The following is a 27,733-nucleotide window of genomic DNA, read 5'->3' on the forward strand; positions in this document are numbered from 1 at the left end:
GCACTCACGTCCCTTCTTTCCAAGGTCATGGAAACGCTGATTAATTATCAGCTTAAGAAATATCTTGAAGAAGCTTCTTAATGACCGGCAGTATGGCTTTCGTAGCAATAGGTCCACTGGTGATCTCATGGTTTTTTTCACCGAACAGTGAAACAAATCTTTACATCGTTTTGGAGAAAGTAAGATTATTTCAAAAGCATTTGATAGAGTTTGGCACCAAGCTCTCTTATCCAAAATGCGTGCTTTTGGTATAGATGAATCCCTTCTTCGTTGGGTTAGAAATTACCTTTCGGACCGTGCAATTCAAGTAGTGTTGGACGGGATGCTGCTAGGTGCTTAGGATTTCTCCCACGGTGCAAGACATTTTTCACCTTTTCTGATCTGGCTGTAATTTACAAAACCCTCATTCGTCCAAAACAAGTTTAAGTATTTTGAACAGGATCCAAAAAAGAGATTTGAAAATGATAAACTATAGAACTATAACCGAAACAATTACGTTACTTGAACACCGCCGCAATGTTTCATGCCATTCGTTGTTCTACCGATATTTTTATAAACAGTGTTCTATCGAATTAGCAAGTTGCATTCCCCCCTAAAACAATTCAGCCGTAATACTCGTACTTCTAGGAATGCACATCAGTTTAACCCGAAGCAGGACTGTTCACCTCCACCGGTTTACCTCTGCCAGTTTACCACCGCCGGTTTACCTCTGCCAGTTTACCACCGCCGGTTTACCTCTGCCAGTTTACCTCTGGACAGTTTACCACCGCCGGTTTACCTCTGGACGGTTTACCTCCAAAGCAGGTAAGGTAGTTTATTATTTATTATTATTATTATTTATTATACCTTCTAATAGAAAACTTTTGACATTTAGTTTCGTGTTATTTTTAATTTTCTTTCATTCTTTATGAAATGAATTATGACACTTTTACAGTGCAATTTTTCAAAGCAAAATATGATATTTAAGTAAGTTTTTGTATTTTTTTTGTTTTGTTTGAATATTTAACAGAATTCAATCATTTTCAGGACAAAAATGTTCATAGGAAATGCAGCGTATCCTCTAAAAAAGTAAGTTCCAAGCTTTTAATTTTGCAAAATAAAACAATTCGTTTGGGATTTTAAGAGTAAGTTTTTTAAATTGTTTCGATATTTAATATAATTTGATATTTTTTAGAACAAAAACCTTTATAATGAAGTAATTCAAGTCCATTTTAAGGAATAAACAATAAATTAAGTAATATTGCAGGTGTAACAATTATTGATTGTTTGTATAGTTTGTATAGTTCCTTGAACTTCGTGGTTCTCCTCTGGCAGGTGATATGGATTTTTTGCGGATACTGCGCTCGGTTTCTATGAAGAATACGATTAGGAATCTTAATTCAAATGGAATGATGTTCTTTATGAAAGGAAACTTACGCGCTTGTGCCAAAATACTGCACGTTCCACATCCTTGCATACTTGCCGAAAAAACAGGACTTATTCCATCCGGATTTCATTATTGAAGCTGATTTAAAATATACATACGTCGATGTGAAAGCTATAGACGAAATTTATTTTCATCTCTTATATTTCCTCTATGGTGAAAACAATGACAGCAAATAGCATTGACATATTGAAAAGGTAAGGCAGTGCAATAATGATAATTAGTGAAAAATGAAACCATTCAAGCAGTCAGATAAGGTAGTTTCTGAAACGTGTTCAGCATTTAAAACAGGACAGTGTGACTCAATACATGCAACCCACTACGATTCAATTCGATTTTCAAATTTAGTTTGATGAAAATATTTCTAATATTGTGTCTTCTTTAATTTTAATATATTTTGTTAATTTTTAAGAAAAGTTGTGCATGTATTTTTTTGACGAAATCATCTTTACTCCCTACTAACAATTTAACTATTCTAAAAACGATATGATTCTCTAAATACAATACCTATTTCTGTCGAAATAGTTCTTGATGTAATTTTTTAGAGATTCATGCTTATTTTCCTAGGGGATTATATGAATTTATTAATTTATCTTCTAACGTGTATACTTACTAGTTTGTCATATAAGCTTGTTCAAAATGAGGGTGCGTTTTCCCTTCTAACCACTTTTGAATATAAGTCAATAAGACTAGTATCAGGAGACTCTTCTGGAGTAATACCTAGTGGCTACGACGACATTAGCTTTTCCAGACTTTTTGACTAAAACTTTGTATTTAAATCTTAACTTTTATTTTTTTCTTAATATTTGTATTAAGTAATGCAACAACACATTGCAGCTAAGAAATATTGCTCCATGATGATACTAGCTGTGAAATAAAAGTGGTAGATGCAAGACATACATAATTTGTGTACCAAAAATTTCACAAAATGTCTTACTATTTGAAACACATCTACCCGTCATAATGAAAACTATTTTTTAGGTTGTTGCTGTACTACATGTTAAAAGATAACACGTAGCGCGCACTACGAAACAGTGGTTTCTAAACTGAGCACTATAGACTTATATGAGAGTCCACGCAAATGCAGAAACCATTCTGTCGCCCATTCGAGCAACTTTTTAGTTTGTGTTTTGACACAAACTAGACGATCGCCTCAACCAATTATATTAGGGAGATAAATGTAGTCAAGGTTTTGCTTTCACCAAAAATTCTGAGAGAAAAGAACCACCTTACATCACAATTTCTCTAGTTTTCTCTTTCATACATTGATTTCGAAAGTGTATTAGTTGTTTAAACCCATAAAAAACGTCCCTACTATGATACACGTAACTGCACCCACATTCAAGTAAATAGTTTCTTTGGTATGCACGTATTAGTGCATTTCAGTCGAATGATTCTTTAAAGTGTGACGGGGTTAGTAGGATACTTCCAGATGAGCAGAATAATATATCATAAGTTTGCCTTGAACAGTATATCTACTCTTTTCTTTCATAAGACAAAGAATAGGACAAATTTATAGATACACAGTAATATATTTTGTTCATCTAGTCTCAATAGTACTTCTTCTCTGGGTTACCAATCAAAACAACCATTCAAAACTTCAACAACTTAATCAAACAAAGCTCAAATTTCTATTTCTTCAATAGACAAAATGACAAACTAACCATAAAAACATTAATGAGTAAGAGTATTTAAAAATAAATAAACTCACGGCCGAATGACACTATAAAATAAAACACGAAAAGGCAGAAATATCGGCCTTTGCATTAATTAAGAAGCACCCTGTGAGCAAAATAAGCCACATTTTAAACTACCTTACCTGCTCTGGAGGTAAACCGTCCAGAGGTAAACCGGCGGTGGTAAACTGTCCAGAGGTAAACTGGCAGAGGTAAACTGGCGGAGGTAAACTGGCAGAGGTAAACTGGCGGTGGTAAACTGGCAGAGGTAAACCGGCGGAGGTAAACAGTCATGTACCGCAGTTTAACCTTGAGCTCAATTTTGGGCGTACTGTCAAGTAAAGAGATTCTTTTTTTAACCACACATCTAGAATGTTGAATGCTTTACCCAGCTCTGTTTGTCCCTATCATTTTGATATTCAAAACTTTAAGACCAATGTGCATCGGTATCTCCTAATAAATCCTTCTCTATTTTCCTAAAGCTCGCACTGTGTTTAAACTTTAAACTATTAATAACCCCTTGATTGCCCGTTTGTTATAAAAAAAATTATAACAAAGATTTTAGTTGTTTTTGAAAAACAAACTACTTTTAAAAAAATCAGTTGATGAAATCTTTGCTTATGCAACTAAACTGCATGAGCTTTATAGCTTTATTTTGGAAAAAAAAATTAAACACGGCTATTTTAAAACTCAAGCTGAAAGTTTAAACCCAAAATTTGGATTTGATATCAGCACTAAAAATGTAATTTATTTCAAAAACCTTTTTTTTTTAAAACTACTATAACACGTTAATTTCAAGATTTTTCAAACTTAATATAAAATCAAATGAAGACTCATGACGTCATGACTAATGAGAATTCTCAGAATGTCAGTAAAATATACTAAAATGATTTAAACTGTATCTAGAAGACAAAATTCCCTACGAATATTCAAATTTAGAGTGGAATTAAAAATGTGGGAAAAATTACCATAAGGATTACAAGTAATTAACCATAACAACTTAATCCTTTAAAAAAGTATTGCCAACCAGTCGTGAATCGATATTGAATCAATCACCCCCAATTATCGTAATTAAAGTTCTAAGAAATAAAAGTCATATAAAAGCGACATCTACATTTTCATGTTATTTAATTTATTCAAACACTACCCTACCGACTCAGCATTATCACAACTGTCAAAATCTGAACAAACCTCTTCTATCTTCTTCTCTTTCTCTGTTTCTCTTCTACGTATTCTTTTCTTTTGTTATTTTTTGTTGTTGGTTTTCTTTGATGTTGGGCAAATTTATGTGTCAATCGTCTGTCCGCCTTCATTTGTTTCTTCTTGTGCGTTAACATATTTTTCGTATTGTTTTTCTCTGTTTTATACTTTTAAATGGAATTTCAGATACGTCACTGAATCGCAAACCACAAGACGCGAATTTCATTCGAGCTGGAACTGCTAACTTAACCGATTTTAAATAAGTGTTAAAATTTTTGACTAAATTCCCTGAATATCATTCCTGGAACGGAACTCTATCCAGCTCAGTGCTCGAAATATAAAATAAAATAATTCCACATTTACATTCCGATTCGATTCTTGCCGAACGAAAGTGTGCTTCGCTTCGCGAGTGGAGATATAAGTAAAAAAGTAAAGTAAGTAGACGCGACACAGTCTGGAGTTAAGTCAATTTACACAGAAAAACAAAAATAAAGTGTGCAAAAATTAAAACGAGTTTTGTGATTTACCACATCTTTGGCAACGGCTACAGCTACGGCAACAGTAAGAAAATAAAGTTTCACAGCTTGATCTAAAAAAACACATCAGCGTTTCCCAGTTTCAGTTTCACACAGAAAACCAGAAGAAAAACTCTCTAGGAACTATGGATGATTTGGGTAAGTTTTATTTCTTTCGTTTCTTCAACTTAACTTATCATAAACTGATAAATATACATATGTAGCTTTGAAGGGTGTTATAGTTATCCTACTTTAGTTAAATCATAAAACTCCCAAAATTCTTGTGCAATTTCGTGCCTGCAGAGTTATTTGTCAAGATTCCAATTGGATCTATATTACAAGGGCAGGGTATTTGAAGAAGAATCAACATCAAGATAAATAAACCAGCACTCCCTGTAGATAGGAGTCAAACAAAAAAAAACTTAAATTTTTGAAATATTTGATTAAAAATTGGTTAAGATAAGCCGTTTTTTTTTAAGTTGAATGATGATGAATCAGATTCCTCATGATTTCATTCTGGTCGAGCAGCAATAAATACAAATCTCTACACAGTGCTGTGTGAATAAATTTAGTAACTACCTAAAACCTATTGGTTCTCGTTTATTTTTTGTGTTTATTGGGGTTGAGAGTTGTTGAAGAAATATGTTTTGATGAATCTCAACACATTGTTGTTTAAGATACTTGCAACATTTAAAAAATACTGGAATAGACTTGAGAGACATGATATCTCGAAAACAGAAATATGTATTACTCGTATTGCTACCAGAAAAGGTGAAGTGTTTATAGTGCCTACCTCAGTCTTGATGGATTATTTTTGGTTGGAACCCACCAAGAATTTCGTTTTTATCTAAACCGCGTAGGTTCCAATAAACTTATTTTCATTAAAAAATGATCAACTTAGAATTGAATCTCAAGGAAGTTGAATGCAACATGCTTTGGATTTATACATTTCTTGGCTCGTTCCAACCAGAAAAAACCCAACAAGAACAAATTACAGTAACCATTCCAATAATACCCGATCTATGTTAGGTACCTATCGAAGAACATACAGTTACTCTCGAAATTGAGCGTACATCAGCAAAAAAAATACTGTTTTGGTGTTTTAAACTATTAAAATGTTATGTTTTTCGTATTTTGTTTTCAATGTTCTTTTATTAAATGTTTTATGTTTAATAAACAAGAAGAAAAACAACAAAAAAATTAACAAAAAATAATAAAAATTAAAGAAACTAAAAGTCATCAAATGCATGGCAAAAATTAGGCGTACACTTGGAATTCGAAGCATATACAAAAATGTTAATTAGTGGTCAAATTTAAATTTTAATATTTTGTAGGGCCACCTTTAGCCGTAATAACAGCTTATAGTCGCCGCGGCATTAATTTAACAATTTTTTAGTAAAAGGAGATGGTATATTTTTCCAAAATTCCTTGATCTTTGCTTTCAACTGACTTTTGTTGGTTGGGTTGCAGTTCTGCAACCTATGTTTTATTGTTTCCCACAAATTCTTGATGAGATTGAGGTCCGGTGACTGAGGTAGGGTCTTAAACTGGTTTCTGGCATCATACAGCAACCATTCCTTTACAATAAATGATGTGTGTTTTAAATGGTTACCTTTTTGGAAGTGAATGTTTGCTGAAAAATTCAGTTTTTCTGCAGACTGTCAAATATTTATTTTAAGAACGTCCAAAATTTTGCACTTGTCCATGATTGTGTCAATAAATTCAAAGTTTCCACTCCAATTTTCCACAATTGGCCCCCATAACATAACATCTTCCCCCCATGCTTAACAGTGGCAAGCAAATTCTCAGTCTTGAACTGAGTATTGGGCTTTCTGCAAACAATTTGCTTTCCGTCAGAATCAAATAAGTTACGTCCGACAACAAAACATCGTTCCAGAAACTTTGGGATTTGTTGAGGAGCTTTTTAGCGCACTCAAGACGTTTTCGCTTATTAATTTTGGAAATAAGAGTTTTTTTCTGAGCAACTTTGCCGTTAAAATCATTCTTCAGATGAACCCGTTTCGGTTGAAACTGGTCTTTCAATAAGTGTCGTCATTTCGGCTGCCAAGTTTGGTACACTCGTTTTGGGGTTTACCTTGAATTTTCTTAAAATTACTCTCTCGTCTTGTCGAGAAAATATTTTTTTTCGTTCTCTTTTAGGTTTGTTTAGGATCGTACCTTTATACCGATATTTGTTAAGTATTTTTTGGACCTTTGAATGTGTTTGGCCTAAGATTTCGCCAATTTCACGTAAAGATTTATTGTTTAAATGTAGTTTTGAAATTAAGTTTAATTTTTTCTGAGGAAGTGAATGTTGGAGCCAATCAAATCATCATAAAATCTATTACTATTACTAACTATCTTAATTTGTATGTACTTAAACTATTCAATTTACTATTAAACTTGATTTTATTTTCATTCAAATTAAGCCCCTAAATTATACCAATCGCCATAATTTTTACATTTGAATTCGCCCTAAAATTGTATTTGTAAAATTAACGTAACTTCTCTCTCTTAAACTACTAGAAAAATATGTGTATAAATAGAAGCTTATAAATGAAATTAAAGTTTCTTCTTGTATTAAACCCTAATGGGAAATCACTGTCTTTTCTTTGAACTTTGCTCGCTGTAAAGACTTGTCATTTTCGCTCGTTTTGTATGGTTTTTTATCGGCCATTTCTAAGTCGATTTTATAGTAAAAAAGTAAAAGTGAAATACAAGTTGGTACACTTCGAATTAACGTACATTTTGCTCATTTCGCTACCGTTAATTAGTTAACGCATCAACCAGGATCGAATCTATCTTTTGTTATAGAAAAGAACATATAGAGATCCCGGGTTGACGGTCAACTTCATTTGATCGTTCAGTGAATATTAAAGCGAAAATAATTTCTGCGACGACCATTGGTTTCAAATTCAATAAAAAAAAAACAAGTAAATAAAGCAGTACATTTTTTTGAAAACTTGATTGAAAAAGCCATAAATACAAGGTTTGGTTGGATTAGGTTAGGTTATAGTGGCTGTCCTATATGGAAACGGACACACTTAGCCACTTAGGCCAGTTTAATAGCCCATTGTGATACCACATGAATCTTGTGGTTTCCTCATAAGCTCAAAGGAACCAGTTTGAGTACCTTTACGAAACATGAGAGGCTGATTATTATATTTCGAATCAGAGCAGAGCATGTGCAGAGAAGATGAAGAACTGTTTCTTCCTCGTCCATACAGCTTTAGCAAAAGTCATTTGAGAATACGTCTAGTCTTGTGGCGTGCTTTCCCATTACACAGTGTCCAGGTGCAAGCACCTTGAAGGTTTTAAATCCCGTGTTGGCCAGATGTTTTTGTGACTTCACACATGGTAATGTTGTTCCACCTGGTGCCAGCCCTCCTCACAGCGTCTTGCCATAAATACAAAGTGTAATGTTGAGATAATGAAGTTTTTTTTTTTAATATTGCCTTTTGTTTATTGTTTAAGCAATATTTTTTATATATTCGTAAGACAAAAAATAATACAAAATAGAAATTAAAAAGAATTTTCCAAAAACATTGCATTTTAAATATGAAAAGTAACAAATAACTAACTCTTAATTGAGTGTGCGCTCAATTTTGGGAGCAACTGTAACTAGATTTTACTTGCTTAATTGGTCTTAGGAAGTTTTTCGTACTTCATTGTCCCTATTCTAGGTTTTAGGAGCGACTTAAAATAAAGCAGGGAAACAGCATTAAATCATATTTCGTTTAAGTTGTTTTAAGATTTTCTTGAAAATTATGAATAACTTCTACAAAAAAATAGAAACATGAACAATTTTCAAATAAATCCCCAACAAAATCATATACGGCTTCACTGAAACTAAACACAAGTAAGAATTTTAAATCTTGTTTTATGTGAAAAAGTTAACTTTGAGAGTTAATTAAAAAAAAAACAAATATTTAAATTAAGCCTTAAAATTGCGATTAATATTGTTTTTGTGTTTATATCCATTTCTAAGGTAAAGAAAAGTTAAGCCATTGATTTTGTTTAGTAAGAAAGGCTTTAAGTTATCAGGAAAATGAGATAGAAACTTTAAGTTTGCATTATCGTAGTACACTCTTTTAATTTCAATTCTTGGATGTTGCAAAAGTTACATTTCAATTTGAACTCACTAACTTCTGAACAAAAACTTATTTATTATTTTACCAATTCTATTAAGGGTAGGTACATATATCGAAGTTAAAATAAAACAAAGACACTTCTTTTCTAAAACTCAAATTGTAAAGTTGCTTGTTTTTACCTAAATAAAGTACAAAATGTTTAAAGCAAGTTTTTATAACTTTGGTTAATATTTTAACATATTTTTACACAAAATATTTTGGTAGTTCGAGCGGGATTTCTTATGTTAGGCACGGATTAATAGACTTACGCTAGGCAAAAAGTGCGGCCCATGTAAGCATTCGGGTCAGGTTTGCGGGTTCATGATTGGTTTGATCAGTACTTTCTCAAGCGAATGACAATGAAACATAGTATGTGACTGAAATACTCATACATTTTATCGGGCTTAATTCAGTATGGAGTTTCTTTTAAATAAGCATACATAAAAAAAAACTTTGTTTAAAGTCCTTATCTTTCTTTAAAAACAAAATAGAGACACCTATCGTCAACAATACGGCTTCTGTTTTGTCATCAAATTCTAAGATGTTAAATCTTTTTGTTGTAGCCATGGATAATAGCGTGTGAACCATTTTGTTAATAACAGTCAATCCTTTTTTAAGAAGACAACTCGAACTTTGTCTTTGTCAGGGATTATAATTTTTCTTCCTTTCATTGCTCATGAAGTCGATTTACACTGATAATGATTTTATAACTTCAGAGTATGATTTTAGCTGTAAACATGACATACCTTCTTGTGCGATCATGAGAAATTCACCTTTTGTCATGAAACTTCTTTCTTCCTCTTTTCTATTTGTAGAAATTGTTCAATAGAAGTTTTACTTTGAATGCCAAACTCGAAATATTTATCCTTTTCAGAAAGAATCGGAAGTTTATTCGTATTAAATTGAATCTTCAGCATAAGTTTCAAAATCTATAATTATTTCATTTGTGATCAAAATTTCGACAGTTTCAATCTCTTTCTGAGATTCGTCTTTATAAATTATTGCAATGCAATCTTAAGTTTTGGTGATGACTTGAAAATCACTTCACATAAAAATAGCTGCCAACAGTTTTCCTTAGAGCTTTGAAACTCTGATCTAATATTCAGTTTAATCGTAACTTACCGACCGCGACGGTTACGGATTTTGTGCAAAAAAAACGAGAATTCGACCTCGTTTATTATTGTTGTGAGTTTAACACAAATATTCCCAAATAAGTCGCGTTCTAGAAAAATGTATTGATATTTTTCACGCTTCTCATTGCATCAACAATAGTAGTTTCATTTATGTGAGGTTTCATTCTGTTTTGACCTTTAAGAAGGTCCTCTACCACCTTCACTTCTCAACTTTTATATAATATAGTTCTTGCATCATAAGAAGACTTAATTGCCTATGTGACTTGCTTAAATTAACTTCGATAAGAAGTAATATCATGATCTTCTTACCGATGATGTTCAAACTGGCCGAAAGACACCTGTATGTAGGCTTACCAAATTCAATTATTCGATCTAAAGCCAGCCTTGAAAAGTAATGAGATTTGAAAAAACGCCAAGTTCCAAGTTCATGAAGTTATAATCTAGATTAATATTATAAATGGGAAGATCAGTTTGCTTGTTTGTTTGTTTGTCTGTCCTTCACGCCGCGACAGATTCATATTATGACATAATTTTGTGTGTGAAAGTAGTTTAGAGCCTGGAAAGTGTCTTAAGTCAATTTTTACTGCGGACAAATATCTCACTCACAGCTCACTCCAGCAGATCCGCCTGCAACACTTATAATTTTAAGACCATTTATTAGTAGCATATCATTAGGTGCCTGTTTTTGGACCTCTCATCGTTTCCTATCATTAGATATTTCTTATAATGTCATTAAAGCACGATTGTTTGCTGAAACACAATTAAAAATAGGAGATGGGCAGTTAAGAACCGATGCCGATGGGCTATGTGAAGCCCACGGAAGATATTTGTTATGTTGTATATAGTAATTCTGAAATTATTGCAAGTTTTCAAAATAACAAACATGATCAATTTCAATTCCAGGTCCAAGAAACGATGTTGTTTTGAAAATACATTCAAACATATTAGATGAAGTACCAGGAGATAAGACGTTTTATAAGATATATGAGTAATTGTCGATAGACTCAATCATGGACTCAGAACCGAACACTTCATATCCAGTAGAGTTTCTTAACCCTCTTAAGCTTTTCAGTGAACCCTCACATAAGCTACAATTTAAATTAGGCGTTGCCAGTAATGGTTATGCGAAATTTAGATGCTCCTCGATTATGTTTACGGTACAAGACTTTGTGTCATCACACAAGTTGGGTGAAATATTATAAGTGCTAATATCTTAACTGGTGGCATTTGAAAGGATAAAAATGTAATTATTCCTCGAATGCCAGTACTTTATTTTTCGATTTCTTAAAACCTTTCCTTATGAAAAGAAAAAGAACTGAAAGCTTCTTAAGTTTTTTGGCAAATTTATTCATAATCATCTTCTAATTGATATAAACTTTGACCAGCAATAAATTGTACCAATTAATTTATATTGTATATGTGTATTTATTTTTGCACATCACCTTGTCTTGTTGTCTTTCATATACTCTTATGCTTCTGTACTGTGAACTCGAGTCATCATCAACCGTTGGATTGGATTGTTGGCGTAAGCAAGGCATAACCACGACACGACGACAACAACAACAACTACAACGACGAATGACAAGATTTAAACAATTTAAAAATGTGAAAAATGAGGCTATTCTCGTCGCGATGTTGTTAAGTGGCCTTCTGGAGTCACTATTTCAATTTCAAGCAGTCACCACAAAATACAGAAAGCTTTGCAAAAAAAAAAGACACAAACTGAAGAACATTTTTTATTTTATATTATTATTATTTTTATGTGTCGGGTGTTCATAAGTTGTTTTTTTTTTTTTGGTCTTAAGTCTCATTGAATGAAATATCCTACCTACTTCCAGGAATGTAGATTTATATTTTCTTTTGGGGGAAGTTGGTAGATACTTTAGAGTTAAATAGTCTCCTATGTCTACCTTCAAAATACGAAGTTTTACTACTTGAAATTGTCACCGTCATAACATCATCGCTGGAGAAAATAAAAAAAGAAACTTAAAGATGAGTCTTATTTTCTTTGTCATCTTAAGTACAAAAGGATATGTTGTACCTTGGGATGATTCATTTTGTTGTACCTTTTGGCACAAGGACATCATTTTGAAGGTGGGTGTTGTAACTTCCCCGTCGCGTCATCGCCGGTTGTAGTCTTCCTTTTTGAATTCTTGATTATATTATGTAGGTACATTAGTCAACAATCGGAAACGTAACATTCACATTTTTCTGTGGATAATATGAATCACTTTTAGTGTCTGCTCTCATACCTGCTATCTTTGTGTTTCGTCTTCCCTTTAACTGTTTTATGTGTAGTATATAAGTTGAATTAAGTTATACCTATATGGATACTCTGACAGCTAATTTTTTACCAATAAATTATTGGCCGATCGCATTGTTGAATTCTTAAAAAGAACCAAACATCATTTTAATCTTTATTGGATCCCAAATACTTACATAGATGCAGATAAAGATAAAAGACTAATATTTGTTACATATTTGATTTAAAAATGCACCAGTTAAAAATACAATAAGGTTAATGATCCATGAAGTAGTTTGGAGCTGCTAGAAATCCAAATTCCAAATTGTAGCATAACTTCAACTAGAAAGTCGTAACAATAATGTTTCCATTAAAATATTTCTATTTAAAAGGTTTAAATGATATAAACAAGATTAAGGCCAAATGATAGTACAAGATAAACGTTAAAGATTAGAAAAACTCATTGAATCGTTTTTAATGATACATTTTTTTTATATAAATGAGTCATGATAAAATGAAGGTACAATGTGAATCGTTATGTTGTCGGAAGAATAGATCAGCAAAATAAAATAAAATTCTTTGCAAATTTGTAGCGCTTACAATGTACAGACATGGCCATTAAAATAGACACAGAGACAACAATATGCATTATAAGTAGTTTTTAACCGTTATCAAAAAAAAAGTTAGACTTTCTTATTCAAATAACATGGGTTTTATTTTTTGTTTTGCTTGTTGATAGTTTTTAGATGAACCGTTCCTTAGGTAAGACTGTGTTTTTGGTGGACATTAAAATAGAAACACATTCGAACACAAACTTTAATATTTAACTGGTATCAAAAATATTAGTTTTAAATAAGTTTTTTTTTTATTTTAATAAAAGTTCATTTTAGGCAGTAAATTGAAATTATTTTAATAATATTACAATTAATTCTAAGGAAAATATGGGTCGCGGTACTTTCAACTAGTCCTGCTATGTCAAGCTGCGTGAAAAATGCAGAGAAGTAATAAATCGCTGAACTTACTATTGGACACTCACTTTCCTGGTAGTTTTCTTACCGAAACTTGCAACAGTTATATACGTTCAAGTTCAAATACAACATATCCACAAGGTCTGATCACAAGGGATAAGCTACAATGGGCTTTCAACACCTTCAAACCATTTAAATCTGCGGGACCAGATGGAATAATACTTACCTAATCTCCATCTAGCTCGGTCCCTAGCTAGATGTATCCAATTTCGCGCTCCAAATTGGGTGAGGTCACCTTCCACTTGTGCGCGCCACCTGATCCGCGGTCTTTCTGTACTGCGCTGTCCCGTGGGTGTGGATTCGAAAGCTTTCCGGGCCATAGCATTGGTTTCCATGCGCTCTATGTGACCCAGCCATCTTAGTCGTTGGACTTTTACCCTTCGTCGTTCCATCTTCTCTTCCACTTCTGTTCGATGTATAAGGGACCTTAGATCACACGAAGAACTCTTCTCTCGAAGCGACCCAAGGTCCTTTCATCCGCTTTTGTCATAGTCCATGCTTCTGTGACGTTTTGCCCAAGACGTCGGTGTTGTAGGTCGTTTCTTGACGACAGCAAGTACTTTGTTTTGCCCTCATTAACCGTTAAACACATTTTTGCCGCCTCTGCCTCAATACTCACAAAAGCCCCATTGACATCACGCTGAGTTCTTCTGATTATGTCAATGTCATCAGCATATGCCAGTAATTGGACAGACTTTGGAAAGATAGTGCCTCTACTGTTGACGTGTGAGCTCTGCACTATTCTTTCAAGCACGATGTTAAAAAAATCACATGACAGCGCATCACCTTGTCTAAAACCTTTTTTGACATCGAAAGGTTCTGTTAAGTTGTTTCCAACCTTTATGGAGCAGCGTGAATTCTCCATGGTCATCCTGCACAAACGGACGAGTTTGGCAGGGATGCCAAAACTAGACATGGCTCTATACAGCTCATCCCAGTAGATGCTGTCATATGCGGCCTTGAAATCGATGAAAAGATGGTGGGTGTCGATTTGGTGTTCTTGAGTTTTTTCCAGGATCTGCCGTAATGGGAATATTTGATCAACTGTGGACTTTCCTGGTCTAAAACCACATTGATAAGGACTTATCAGGTTGTTGACGATGGGCTTTAGACGTTCACATATTACGGCAGAGAAGATTTTATAGGCGATGTTAAGTAGACTTATTCCTCTATAGTTGGTGGTGTTTAGAGAGTCTCCTTTTGTCAGGATCGGGCAAACAATACTGAGGTTCCATTCATCGGGCATGCTTTCTTCCGACCATATCTTACAGATAAGTTGGTGCATGCTTGTAACCAACTTATCTCCAGCTGCTTTAAAGAGCTCGGCAATCAAGCCACCCGCTCCAGCGGCTTTATTAGACTTAAGCTTAGATATGGCAATCTATACTCCGTTTAAGTCGGGAGGACGGGATTGTTGGCTTTCGTCGTCTAAGTTGAATGGATCATCCTGCCTGACTGCGGAATTCAGTTCGTCGTCGCCGTTATACAGTCTTCAGAAGTGCTCCTTCCATATCCTCAGCATTGACTGCGGTTCCACTATGATGTTTCCACTTTCGTCTTTGCAGCCTTCGGTTCTAGGTTTATGTACCTGTGAATTTCGTTTCACCTGTTCATAAAACTTTCGAACCTCATTCCTGCTTTTATACCTCTCAACATCTTCGACCGCACGCTTCTCATGCCCTCTCTTTTTCCTTCCTCTCGCCTATTCTGCTCATAGAGCTCACGAGCAGCTCTAGTCCTTTTTTGCAGCGCCTTTTTGCGTGCCTGTTGTTTGGCTGCATTTGCCTGCCGACATTCCTCATCAAACCAGGGGTTCCTTGTTGGTGGCTGTTTGAAACCCAGCACATCAGAGGCGGCTTCTCTGATTGCATCTTGGCAATGCTGCCACTGGTTTTCGATACATTGTGTTGGCGGCAGAGAACTTCGAGAGAGGTTACTTGTAACGCGGTCGGAAAAGGATTTGGCGATCTCTGGCGATTGTAGCCGTTCGAAGTTGTACCTTCTCCCAGCACCTCCCTATTTTGCCTTGGGTCTGGAAATCCGAAGTGCTACCATGGCTACAACTAGGTAGTGGTCCGATTCGATGTTAGCTCCTCGGAAAGTTCGTACATCCATGATGCTGGAAGCGTGTCTGGCGTCGATCGCAATATGGTCAATCTGGTTTACGGTAGATTGATCTGGAGAACATCCTGTATACTGGAGAAGTGACGTGCGTCGATCTTAATGTAGTCAATCTGGTTGACAGTTGATTGATCAGGAGATTTCCATATCCCCTTGTGGATATTAAGATGTGTGAACTGCGTACTAGTTACCAGAACTTCTCGCCACGCAGCGAAATCGATCAGCCTGAATCCGTTGTCGGAAGTGGTGTCGTGCAGGCTGTATCTCAAGATTGTGCCACCAAAGATATCTTCTCTTCCTAGCTTGGCGTTAAAATCTCCTAAGAAAATTTTAATGACATAGCCAGGGCCCTGCTCATATATCTTGTCCAAGAGCTCGAAGAATATGACTTTGGTGTCTTCATTTTTCTCCTCTTTTAAAGCATGCGCGCATATTAGGCTTATGTTGGCGAATTTAGCCTTGATGCGGATTGTCATTATGCGCTTGCTCGCACTGTTAAATTTCAAGACTTTCTGCCTGAGTCTAGTTCCAACAATAAATCCACACACAGTCGCCGTAGTATACATCGCAGTCTTAAAGTTTGCGTTTGCCCGGTCCATCCCATCGCACTTCTTGGGGGGGGGGGGGTAATATCTGCCTTGCAGCAGTTTAGGGCTTCCCCTAATTGTTTGGCTGCTCGACGTCTGTAAAGGGACCTAACATTCCACGTACAGATCCGATGTTCATTGTCCTTATTTCGTTTGCTTGGGTTGTCAACAGTAAATCCGTGCGTCGGTATCCGAGGCTTGTTGGTGCTTCGTAACTTAGGTATTTTTTACGTGGTCAGGAAGTCACCCCGATGGCACAACCCCTAAACTGGAAGGCCAGCTCCATAGTATAACTCCAAGGGCGGGAAGCCAGGTAAACCGCTCCTTATAGGCCTGGGCTCTGAAGTGTTATTATTAGAAATTTCAAAAACTTTAAGAAAGAAAGAATCCTCTTTTAAGTTCCTCTTTTAATATCAAAATGAAACAACTCACTGGAAAACACTATACAAAACAAACGTGGATGCTCTCAATCTTCTACTTTTTTCAAGCAATGTGCGTTTTAAGCACCGATGTTCTGTCTTCCTTGTTTTCCTATTATGACACATTAAGTCATAAATTGCGTGTTGTGTTTATAAAATACATTTTCAAAATCACTAATTTCCTATTCCGTAGAAAAATAATGAATAAAACAAAATTGAACGATTTTCAGATATGCAGTAAAAAGATTACTTCGGTGATTGTTTCAATTTCACTTCGCGTTTATTCATAAAATAAAAAAAAATATAATCCAAAACAAAAACTGTAACACTTTGTTTAAGTTATAAAAAGCACTTGTTTAGCAAAATAGTTAACACCTCCTTTGGGAGCATGATGAACATTGAACATACAAAGCCCCTTGGGTCATTAACGATGAAGTTCTCTAATCTTTACACCTTAACATACTTCGTACAAGATTTTTATTCGTGTTAACCAAACCAAACCACACCGCCAAGCCCTCCTTTATTTTTGTTGGTTTATTAGCCTCCATTTACAACTTTATTTTCGTGCTGTGAACTCCTTTTAACATAAAACAACCTACACTCCTTCCCAATAAATCGCTGTAGGCTGCCAAGTGCCGACCGCAACATCACGCAACGGGAAAAGTTCATAATGCGAGTATATTTTTAACAAAAAATATAAATAAATAAAATTAAAATATAGTTCCACCTTAAATATATTTCATTTATCCATCGTCGTCATCCTATGAACTTATGATGATGATGAAGTTTAATAAATTCCAACAACCTTCGTTCATCACAATAACATAAAAGGTGGGGAACAATCATCACTCGTAAGTCGTAAGTCGTATAACTTATCCCACCATCAACCCATCGCTATTGATTAGACACGTTATTTGCGGTAAAAATATAAAAATACCAACAACAACAAAAAAATGTCCACTTTTAGATGAACGTATTCACCCACTTCCGATTTGACTAAAACAAAAACAAAGATATATACAGACCTACCAACAAGACCTATCATTTAAAGGAAGCCATCTATATAGCCTGGTATAAACGTCATAGATAATGTCAACAGACATTAACAAGACACTTTTCATTCTAAGTCTTTAAGAAAGATAGTTTCCGATTGTCGTCATTTAGTTAGTGTTGTTTTCATTCTATACATTCTTACATAAATATATCATTTGCCTATAATGTGCTTATAAGTTGTAAAGCTAGATAAAATTTCACCAGGCTAACAAGATTTTATTTTTAAATTCTATATTGTCATTTATTTCGTGGTTTTAAGTTGGTAGTACTGGTATACGTCATCTGTCAAACTCAACTGTCATTTGATGTATGAAAAAAAGCCGTGTATATGTAGTCCGTGTTTAATATTTGATAATTGATACAGTTGAACAATTTTCAGAATTCAATTAAAAACAAAATTGTAAATAATTTAGAAAATCTCAACTCAATACATAAAATTGAAAAATATGAGAAAATATCATAAATAATTTATATTTCGTGTTCAGTTTGATATGTTTTCCATTTTGTAAATAAGAGCTGGATGAAATAAGAAACCAAGGAAAGGGGTTCGTTCGTAGAGTATGGTCTTAAGGGCCTTCCACATGAGAGCGAACAACGTATGAACGAATGGACGAACAAACGTGATTTTACTCATTTCAAAAAGTCAATTTCGAACAAAAACAAATTTAAATTATAAGAAACCAATTGGCAGTTATGTTGGGATAAAAAAAATTTGCATTTTGTCCTCTAAAACAAGAAAATTTTGTAAAAACAATTGGAGGTAACGAATTGAAGTGTGGTTGCTACGAACTGTCAAAACTCTATTTGCGTTCCACAGTTCGCCGTTCGTAGTTCGTAGCTTATGTGCTGTGTACTTTGAACAAGAATTTTTTATTGAAAAAAATTAAGAAAAAAAAGAGTGCATTTGAATTAGTTAAACCGCAAAGTTTGAAGGTTAATTTAAGTATAAGTTTATTACAAGGGTTAAAATAGAATCTCCAATTATAACATATATCTTTGCGTTAACTTTAATTTGACATTGAATTCTTTTAATTTTTCGATAAGTTTAATTTTACATACAAAGGTTGGCAATACTGTTTTTAAAGTTGAATTTACATTGCTTTTATTTAAATTTGATTAATTCTATTACTATTATTAATTTTATTATTTTCTTAAATATTTCATGTATAATCGCACATGTGCAAAATGCTTTAAGCACTATTCACATGAGAGCGACCAACGATTGACGAATGATTGAAAAAATGTGATTTAAACAAAAAATTATAAACCTAAACTCTGTGCCAATTGTAAACAAAAAGTTAAAAATATATAACTTTTTTAATCTTAAGGTAATCAAATAAGCTTTTTCATTACCCAACAAAAGAAAAATTAAGCAGTATTCACATAACCGCGACAGCAAACGAAGAATGCATTACAAAATTTGAGTTTATATACGTTTGAAGACATATTTCCACACAAATTCTTAACAAAACGGTAGCAATATAGTTTCTATTTGATTTATGATGCATACTTTTACTTTTCAATATCATATATTAATAAATTTAAGAAAACAAATTTATTGATACGAACTGTCAAACTTCATTCGCGTTCCACATTATCCACACTCGCAACGAATCAAATAATCGCGCGTACTTAACCTAAAAAAATCATTCTTGTTTTGGGTTCGGTGATGAATGGTGTTCGGTTGTGGCTCCAAGTTGTTTCTTACCAAGCTCAAAATGTAGTCAAATGATACCTTTGACATCCTAAAATATGTAAAGAACTTTTTTGGATATTTTTCCATCTGTCTTATTAAGAAAACATATTCTCCTTCAATTTTCCGATTTGTTTATTAACATCAATAACTTTTTTTTAAACAAACATAGCTTCGACCGCATTTTCTCAATCGTTTGTTTTTAAAACAAAACACAATAATGATAAACACAAAAAACAAACAATTGTCAAAGTCAAACTTCATTCGCGACGAATTAAAAGCTCTCATGTGAAAGAAATGTCAAAATTGACAAATATTTGTTCATTCGTTGGTCGTGCTCATGTGAATAGTGCTTTGAAGAAAACAATTTGTTTGTCGCGATTTTTTTGATTGTAACGAATAGTCAAATTTGGTTTGCGTTCCACATACGATCCACATTATCACGAATAAAATGTTTTTGCGTCTTTGTGGTTTTTACATATGTAATGAATATTAATATGAAAGAAATGTCATATTGGTCGAATATTAGTCCATTCGTTGGTCGTTGGTGCCTCTTTGTGAATAGTCCTTAACTGTGTGTAAATCTTCTCGTGCAACAGATGACACTATTTTTGTTGACACTAACATTTTTGACACACAAAAAACAAACAAATATTACAGATTTTGTATATTATCGATATAACAATGGGGCCTGATTATGAGGTTCGTGGCGGATAATCTTCAATTCGACTCGCGTCGTATTTCCTTATTAACGACATCCTATATCCCAGAGATTTGACACTTTTGGTTTGACTTTTTCTTCCAATATTCCAGTGTTTTGACAGCTTTCCACAAATTTTGTTTTTGAGAATTTGTCAATTTTGCGGTGATATATTCAATAAACAATATTAAATATTTAATACTAACTAAACTTGTTTTAGTCCGATGTTCAGGATAGACGAGTGCTCCCGTAGCAATACCCTTATTTTTCTTCATAAACTCGACGAGAGACAAAAATTGATATCGATTTGTTTGCTTGTTTTTATCGTTCCTTGAATGAATTTCAAAATTTAATATTGTATTGTGGATAAATTATAAGAAAATTAAAATAAATTTAGCTCCCATTTTTATATAATTACAATCAAGAAAAAATCGACGACATCGAACAGTGTTTTATATTCAACAACACTTTGGCCTGTGAATCCGCCAAAAAAAGCTGTGGAATTTCAACTCGCCAACAAACACTATGTCATTTCAAATTCGCCCTCGAATTTGTTAATTAGACTATTTCAAAACGAAGAAAGCGAAGGCGAAATCGAAATCAAAAGCAATAACTGAAAAATGGCAAACTCCCATGACATCAAACACGATAAAAAAATTCAGCGACCGCGTTTTTAAATTCTGTTACACATTTTACGTTAGTAGGCTTGCAGATGAAACATAATATATCAAAAAGTATGCCAACAGTAAAAGGCGAAAGCTCTCACTGAAAAATTAAAAACGTCAAAATGTTAATACTTTTATCTCGAATAAAGAGTTTGTATTTTTAATACGTATAAGATCATACTTCACTGCTGATATTTTTGTCAAAAAACGTACTGAATCAAAAAATCCGATTTTTAAAACTTATTACCAAAGTGGTGTTGGAAACGTAGACACATTTCACGTCACGTCCAAACACTCAAAAACTGATATTGTAAAGACATTTTAATGCACGCTCAGTCCGAAATATTGGTGCTGCATATTTTTGGATGCGCACCATCCAGGTTTATGGTTGAGTAACAAGTGTCACATGATTAAGAACATTGCAGATTGTGGCATAAAATAAGGGCAAAGGCTTCCCGCTAGTTCTACGTTTTGCGTCGACAACAAAAGCGCTGAAATCTGTTTGCTCAGAAGAAAGAAAAACAACGATGAAAAGCGCGAATTCGAGAAGATCAAGAGACGTTTTAGCAGAAAACAGGTTGCGGAACTTGTTTGTACGTCTTGAGGACTGCAAAGATTATGAAGGAAATATCATAGTGGAGACAAAACTGATACTAAAAATCTGAAAGACTATCTGCTTAAAGGTGTTGTAGTCCAGGACTTCCTCTAAAAGTAGGCTGGAGAAGTCAATCTGGTTGATGAGTTCCACACACTCATCATCCAACCAATGTTGCCGTTGATGATGGGTTACGGGCGTAGTTTTGTACACCGGAGATGATCGAGTAAGGAGCCTACACCAACTTGTACAAATTTGGTCGGAAGAAAGTATTCCCGACAAACACTATTTCACAGATCCATAAAAATGGTGCACCAATTACGAGATATTAAACTTTTAAGTCAAGTGTTTTATGTGAACGCCTAAAGACATTTACAGAAAAATATAATGGCCCTTATTAGAGCGGTTTTAGGTCTGGGAAATCTACCATCGAGCAAACCCTCACTTCAAGATCACCTCCTTATCGATTTGAAGACAGCCTAACAGTGTCAACAGGGACCAGCTATAAACTGCCATATCGAGATTTGGTATCCCTACCAAGCCAAGAGCATGCTGCTATGTCAAATTGTTAACAAACTCATACCTTGACAGATACCTTCAAAATCACCAGAGGATTATGATAAGGCGAAGCGAACGTGGTATGTAACTCCACTTCCAAAACGAATGGCATCTTCTATCAAAAATCAACACAGTATCTCGGATATGTAGATGACTTTGACATTATGGGAGGAACAAAACGAACAGTTACGGCTTTTTCTAGTATCGAGTCAGAAGCGAAAAAATAAATCACAAAGTATCCGCTGTCATCGAAGAGTATCAATTGTCATCGTAAAGTTGATGAAAATGTAACTATCTTCGAGGTTGTCAAAGAATTCATCTACTTGGACACGGCAAATGACATCGGTGCTAAAATCAATCGTAGAATAACTCTTGCTTGCTAATAACTGTTTTTTTGGACTAAGTTAGCAATTGAGAAATAAGGACCTAGCGCTAAGTACCAAATTTACTTTGTCGAAAACGCTCATAATCCCGGTCCTACTGTATGACCTACTAAAGCATGGACCTCCTCTCAGGCGGATGAAGGCTCCCTTGTTATCTTCGAGAAGAATTTCCACAAAGATCTACATGTCGACCGATTTGGGTCAATGGAAAAATAGCACCTGGCGGTGACGATACAACTTTGAACTCTGTACGAGCTGTACAGCGACTTGCTATTGGTCAAAAAGATGCTAATTCAATCACGGTAAAAATGGCTAGGTCATGTTGAGCGAAAGAATAATGAAGTCTAGCTCGTAAAGTAAACCCTCATCTCCGTTGGAGCGAGACGCCTTCTCGGTATTCAAAATTATAGACAGAAAGCTAGAGATCAAGTTAGATTTCGGAATTACCTAATACTTGAAGCCCACGAGCACCTAACGCTGTATTGCCAACTATAGAGTACAATTAAAGTAAAATAAGATTAATTGGCTGAACATAATGTTGAACCTGAAGCTGAAGTTAATGGTACTTTAAAGTTGAAAAGTATTAAAATAACACACAGCGCTTAGAAGTTGAAGCCGAAGCTGAAACGCAAGTTGGGTGAACTTTTACTTTTGACGTCATGCTGCGCAGGTTTTTGACATTTGTATGGTTTATATGAATAGTTGAGTTATCAAGTTGAAAACTTTGGTCTTGATGCTGTGGAAATTCATGCTTCAGCCCTATTCTGCTATTCATTCATTCAAAGTGAATCTGTGTAGTATGTCGGTAACGTCGGTAACATTGCGCTCTATTCTTCTATTCACGTGAACGGATTTATACAATTCAGATCCGCATAAGAAATGTAGCAGATTTTTCATTTGATGTATGGTTTGTTAATTGGTGTTGGCAAAATGTAAATGAAAACTAATTTATTGCTTAATTTAGAATATCTTTTTTTATAAATAAAAGATTATTAACATTTTTAGGGGAAGAACGACACACAAGAAAAAATTTGCAGCAATAATTTCTGTAACGAAATGAAAGACGTAGCTGAGTTTTTTTTACTTTCTAACATTTCTCCGAAACTTTCCGTTTGAGGATTCTCTTATTCCTTTGTTTACATTTGAATAAAAAGTCCAATACTGTTCATTTCGAAAAATTACACAAATTAAACAATTGGATTGAATAAACTTAATTTTTGTATGAATCAAAACAATTTATCCAACATTCTTAAAATTGTCACATGAACAGCTGTTTACGTGAATGTCAAATTGGTTTAGGATAATGTAGTTCACCCGATGGATAGCAGAATGCCAAGGCAGTGTAAAAAGGAATCGAATATACGATCCACGTGAATAACAGAATAGGACTGTTTGTCTCTTCTAGTCTAGGTGGAGTTTTTTCGTAAATTTGGTACCGTTTTTTTTATTGCTTTCAAACTTATTTGATAATGAAATTATGTCTTCATAAAAGACTAATGGTTAACTCTCGAATTTCAAGGAAGACTTCGATCCTCTTTATTGGACCATCTTGAATCTTAATGAAAACAAAAATAACACACTAATTAAAACAAATAACATCTATTTACCTTGTGAAATTCTCCCTAACTTAGAAGAAAATAAAATACTGTAGTGTTTGATACAAAACAACAATTTAATTATGTAAATCAATGGTGCTCACGCTCTGCTGTTGACGGACGAACTAACAACATTGCCGGTCGCAGTCGGCGGAGCTGCGGGTTGGTTGTTCATTGTGTCTTGTCTAGCCCCCGAGACTTTAGACTCTAGAGAGATGTATTATAGTTCAGGATTCTTTTCCGTGGTGCATAACAATCATTAAGAGTTCTTCACTCGTGGGATACAAGTCTGTTTGGTTTCGGCTCGTCTTCATAGTCGTCGTCGTCGTGTCGTTCGTCGCGTGCGTCGTTGTAGAATTTTGAACTATTATTCTGAAATAGAAAATCTCGCTTACCGGTGCCGGCAAACGCAGCAGCCGTGCCTCTGTCATAATCGTATCATTGTCGTTCGGATGCACTCGAAAGTTGAGAGGTTTTTTTTTTCTTCTATTGAAACACATGTAACCAAACAACTTAAGTGGGCTCGACTCTTTTCGGGCTATCGCTATCTGATGCATTTTTATTGTGTGTTTTTTTAAAAATTAAGTGTGTTCGTTTTAAAGCTTGAATCTTTTTGAATCCTCTGACTCTCTGAGCACCGACTTATTTAGAATTCATATTTGTTTACTAAATGCGTTTTTGTTGATAAACAAATTAAATTCATTGTTGAACTTGGCCTGGTCATTGACTAATAGTTTTATTACCTAATCGTTGATAAAAGATAGAAATTACATTTTGTTCAGCGGGGGGAGGTTGTTGAGGTTAATAATCTTGTATTTCTTTTATTTTTGTTTTACTTCGCTTTTGTTGTTGTTGTGAGTAAAAATCAGTTTAGTAGAAATTAAAACAAAATGTGTGTGTTAACTAATTTAAATGCGCGACAACGATGATGTCAATTGACATTTGATTCAGACAAATTATTATTTAAATGACCGGTTTTATTGTTTCTAGAATGACAATAAAATGAAACAAAACACAATTTAATTATTATTTGCACATATTGTGGAGCTTTAACTGGAATATACAATTATAGCCATGTTTGACTTTTCTCTTTTTGTTTCTATTGACTGATTTAATTTTTTTTAATGACACATGTATGGAGTTTATTTTGTTTAAATGACGTTTATTATAAAAATTTAAATTGAAGTTTTCAAGGAAGGAATATAGTTACTCTTTTTTAACCTTAATAAGTGCAAAATTTTGACAACTTTTGACAATCAACAAGCAGTGTATTCCATCGGTAAAATAAATCAATTTTTTTTTATAATATTGGGGTTTCCAATAAGAACATGACAACTTGCCTAATCGTAAGACGTACGTCGTTTCAAATAGGCTATCGTCTTCGATTCTTGTACCAGCTTGAACTAAGCAAAATATGGCATAATGTGATGTGAGCGTTGCACACGTCTTGTGCCGTAGATTTTGATTGTTTGGTACGAACACGGGAACGGCAGCGATATTTTTGACTGCGACAAAACCGTTGTCTTACTGACAAGGTACATCACACAACGAACATGTATTCTCAAATTTGAGCACTAAACTTGTCGTTATAGCTTCTCTATTAAGGCTAGAACTACGACCAACAATTGGAATTAAGAAATATTTGCATGAGAGCTACAAACGAGTGAACAATTCGTCCATTATGACAGTTCATTCACATACTTTGATTTTATTCGTCATTACAGATGGACACCAAAACTAGAATGACATTTTATAGCATATATATATGGATAGCATTTGGAACGCATTTTGAGTTTGACAGTTCGTTACAAGCAGATTGCAGTACGAGACGAACAATTTGCTATATTTCGACCTTTTTATTAAAACTTGCTCAGAATTGTCAGTCGTTGGCCAATCTCATTTAAATAGTTCTTCAACTCTCTTAAAGCTGCAGTCACTTTAGGAATTTTAGAAAATACGAGGGGCGTTCAATATATTTTCGGTATCGATATGAAGGAAAATGCGAATTCAATTTAAATTGTTTTTATTTTTCAATATAATCTCCCCTAACATCAATGCATTTGTTACATCTTGAGATAAGCTTTTTAAACCCTCAAAAAAATAAGTTTCCTCTTTCCCTGCAAAATACCCATTTATTGCCGACTTGAGTTCTTCATCATCCGAAAATCTTTTTCCATGAACACATTTTTCAAATCCGGAAACAGGAAGTAATCACTAGGGGCAAGGTCTGGACTATAGGGTAGATGTTGAATTTCTTCAAAACCACAATCTCGCACAGCAGCCTTGGAAACTCGCGCCGTGTGAACAGGAGCGTTGTCATGAAGAAGCAACACACCCGCTGCGAGTTTACCCCGTCTTTTCTTTTTAATTTCCTCCAGCAAATTATGCAAAGTGGAAGCGTAGGATTTGGCGTTGATGGTTTCACCTTTTTTTTGTACTCAATGAGTAAGATTCCCTTTGAGTCCCAAAAAACTGTGGCCATGAGCTTCCCGGCAGACGGAGTGACTTTGAACTTCTTCGGGGGGTCTGTTCCTCTTTTATGCCACTGCATGGACTCTTGTTTGCTTTCAGGATCATAGTGGTGAACCCATGTTTCGTCCCCAGTAACAATCCGATGCATAACACCGTCCGCGTTCTCACCACACATCTCGAAAAGCTCTCTACAGCATGCGATTCTCACTTTTTCTGAGGCGCTGTGAGCATTCGTGGCACCCACCTTGCACTGACCTTTGAAAGGTTAAGATGGTCATGAAGGATGGTGTGAATGGTACCAGTCGAAAGCTTGGCGATCTCTGCCATCATTTTCACCTTTATTCGGGCATCCTCAACAAGAAGTTTTTCGACTTCTTTGATGCTTTCTCCCGTACAAGCACTAGTGGGGGCGCCGGAGCGGGGGTCGTCTTCAATGCTCTCTCTGCCTCTCTTGAACTCACTTGACCACTTTTGCACAGTTGATAATGAAGGTGAGGAACTCTGGTAAGCTGCCACCATTTCTTCATGAATAGTTTTTTGACTTTTTCCTTGGTTAGTGAGAAATTTAATTACAGCGCGATGCTCAATTTTCACCATCATCGTCTCAGTTGCCAATGATTCTGTTTAAATAGAGATTTAACGGTAAATAATAATCACATTTATATGAAATTTTACATGAATGCACTAAAATAATAGTATTACTTGATAAATAAGTCAATTTATATATACATATAACCACAGCTTCACCCCGATACCGAGAAAATATTGAACGCCCCTCGTAATTTGGCAAGACGTTACTCATTCGTTTACTTGACCAGGATACAATTGATGAGTTTACTGAATAATCAAAAAATTCACAATGACAGTTCGATGACAAGTGAAAGGATATGTTCACAAATTAAATTCAAAGTTGTCAAGTATTAGAAAACCGGATACATCCTGTAAAAATCACCGATATCCTTTTCTCGCTTTCATTTTTGCAGCGAATCACACCAACAAAATCAATTTGGAATTAAAATTGGATTGTGTTAAAAACATTAAAAATTGGTAAATTCATATTTCCGTCAAAAAGTGATTTTTTTCGTGACGCATGGAACACAATTGCAATTGTTATTTTTCTAATTTTATTAGTGTAACTTCGTGTTCGCATGTTAGCAAGTGCGGTAGACCTGTTGGATTTTTAACTAAATAGCTGTTCGGATTGGGCTTAAAACTGTAGGTCTCCTCCATTCCTGACAACAATACTCTCACACAGTAATCGTTGAGAGTTGTAAGTCACTAGGTCCTAGTTTTTAACGGACATTCCTTTTGAAATAGAATCCTATAATCAAAAACGGATGATGTAGTTAATGAAACTTCTAATTTGTTTAAAACTGCTTCTGTATGTAGTTTAATTTCTTTGTTTAATATATGTTTAGTAGCAAATCTTTCCGACCAAAATAACTTATAAAAAAGAGGCTGGGATGCGACCCACATTGATAACTTCCCATCCCGTCTGTCGATTTGTCTTGTACTCGTATCGATTTTTACCAAATCTGCGTAATA

At 34.6% G+C, this 27,733-nt stretch overlaps 1 protein-coding gene and 1 long non-coding RNA gene across 2 annotated transcripts in view; both read left to right on the forward strand.

Annotated features, from left to right (window-relative positions):
• Positions 1-842: 842 nt before the first annotated feature.
• Positions 843-1,314, forward strand: LOC129952306 (uncharacterized). The gene is made up of 3 exons (XR_008782292.1): positions 843-966; positions 1,027-1,124; positions 1,175-1,314. It is a non-coding gene; the product is annotated as an uncharacterized LOC129952306 (long non-coding RNA).
• A 3,170-nt stretch (positions 1,315-4,484) lies between these two features.
• Positions 4,485-27,733, forward strand: part of LOC129951993 (paxillin) — a 139,615-nt gene continuing 116,366 nt past the window's right edge. The window contains exon 1 of the mRNA XM_056064402.1: positions 4,485-4,973. Coding sequence (XP_055920377.1) covers positions 4,961-4,973 — 13 coding nt within the window. The 5' untranslated portion in view covers positions 4,485-4,960. The remainder of the gene's footprint in view (positions 4,974-27,733) is intronic.

The sequence above is a fragment of the Eupeodes corollae genome, chromosome 3 (assembly GCF_945859685.1).
Source record: "Eupeodes corollae chromosome 3, idEupCoro1.1, whole genome shotgun sequence".
Taxonomy (NCBI): domain Eukaryota; kingdom Metazoa; phylum Arthropoda; class Insecta; order Diptera; family Syrphidae; genus Eupeodes; species Eupeodes corollae.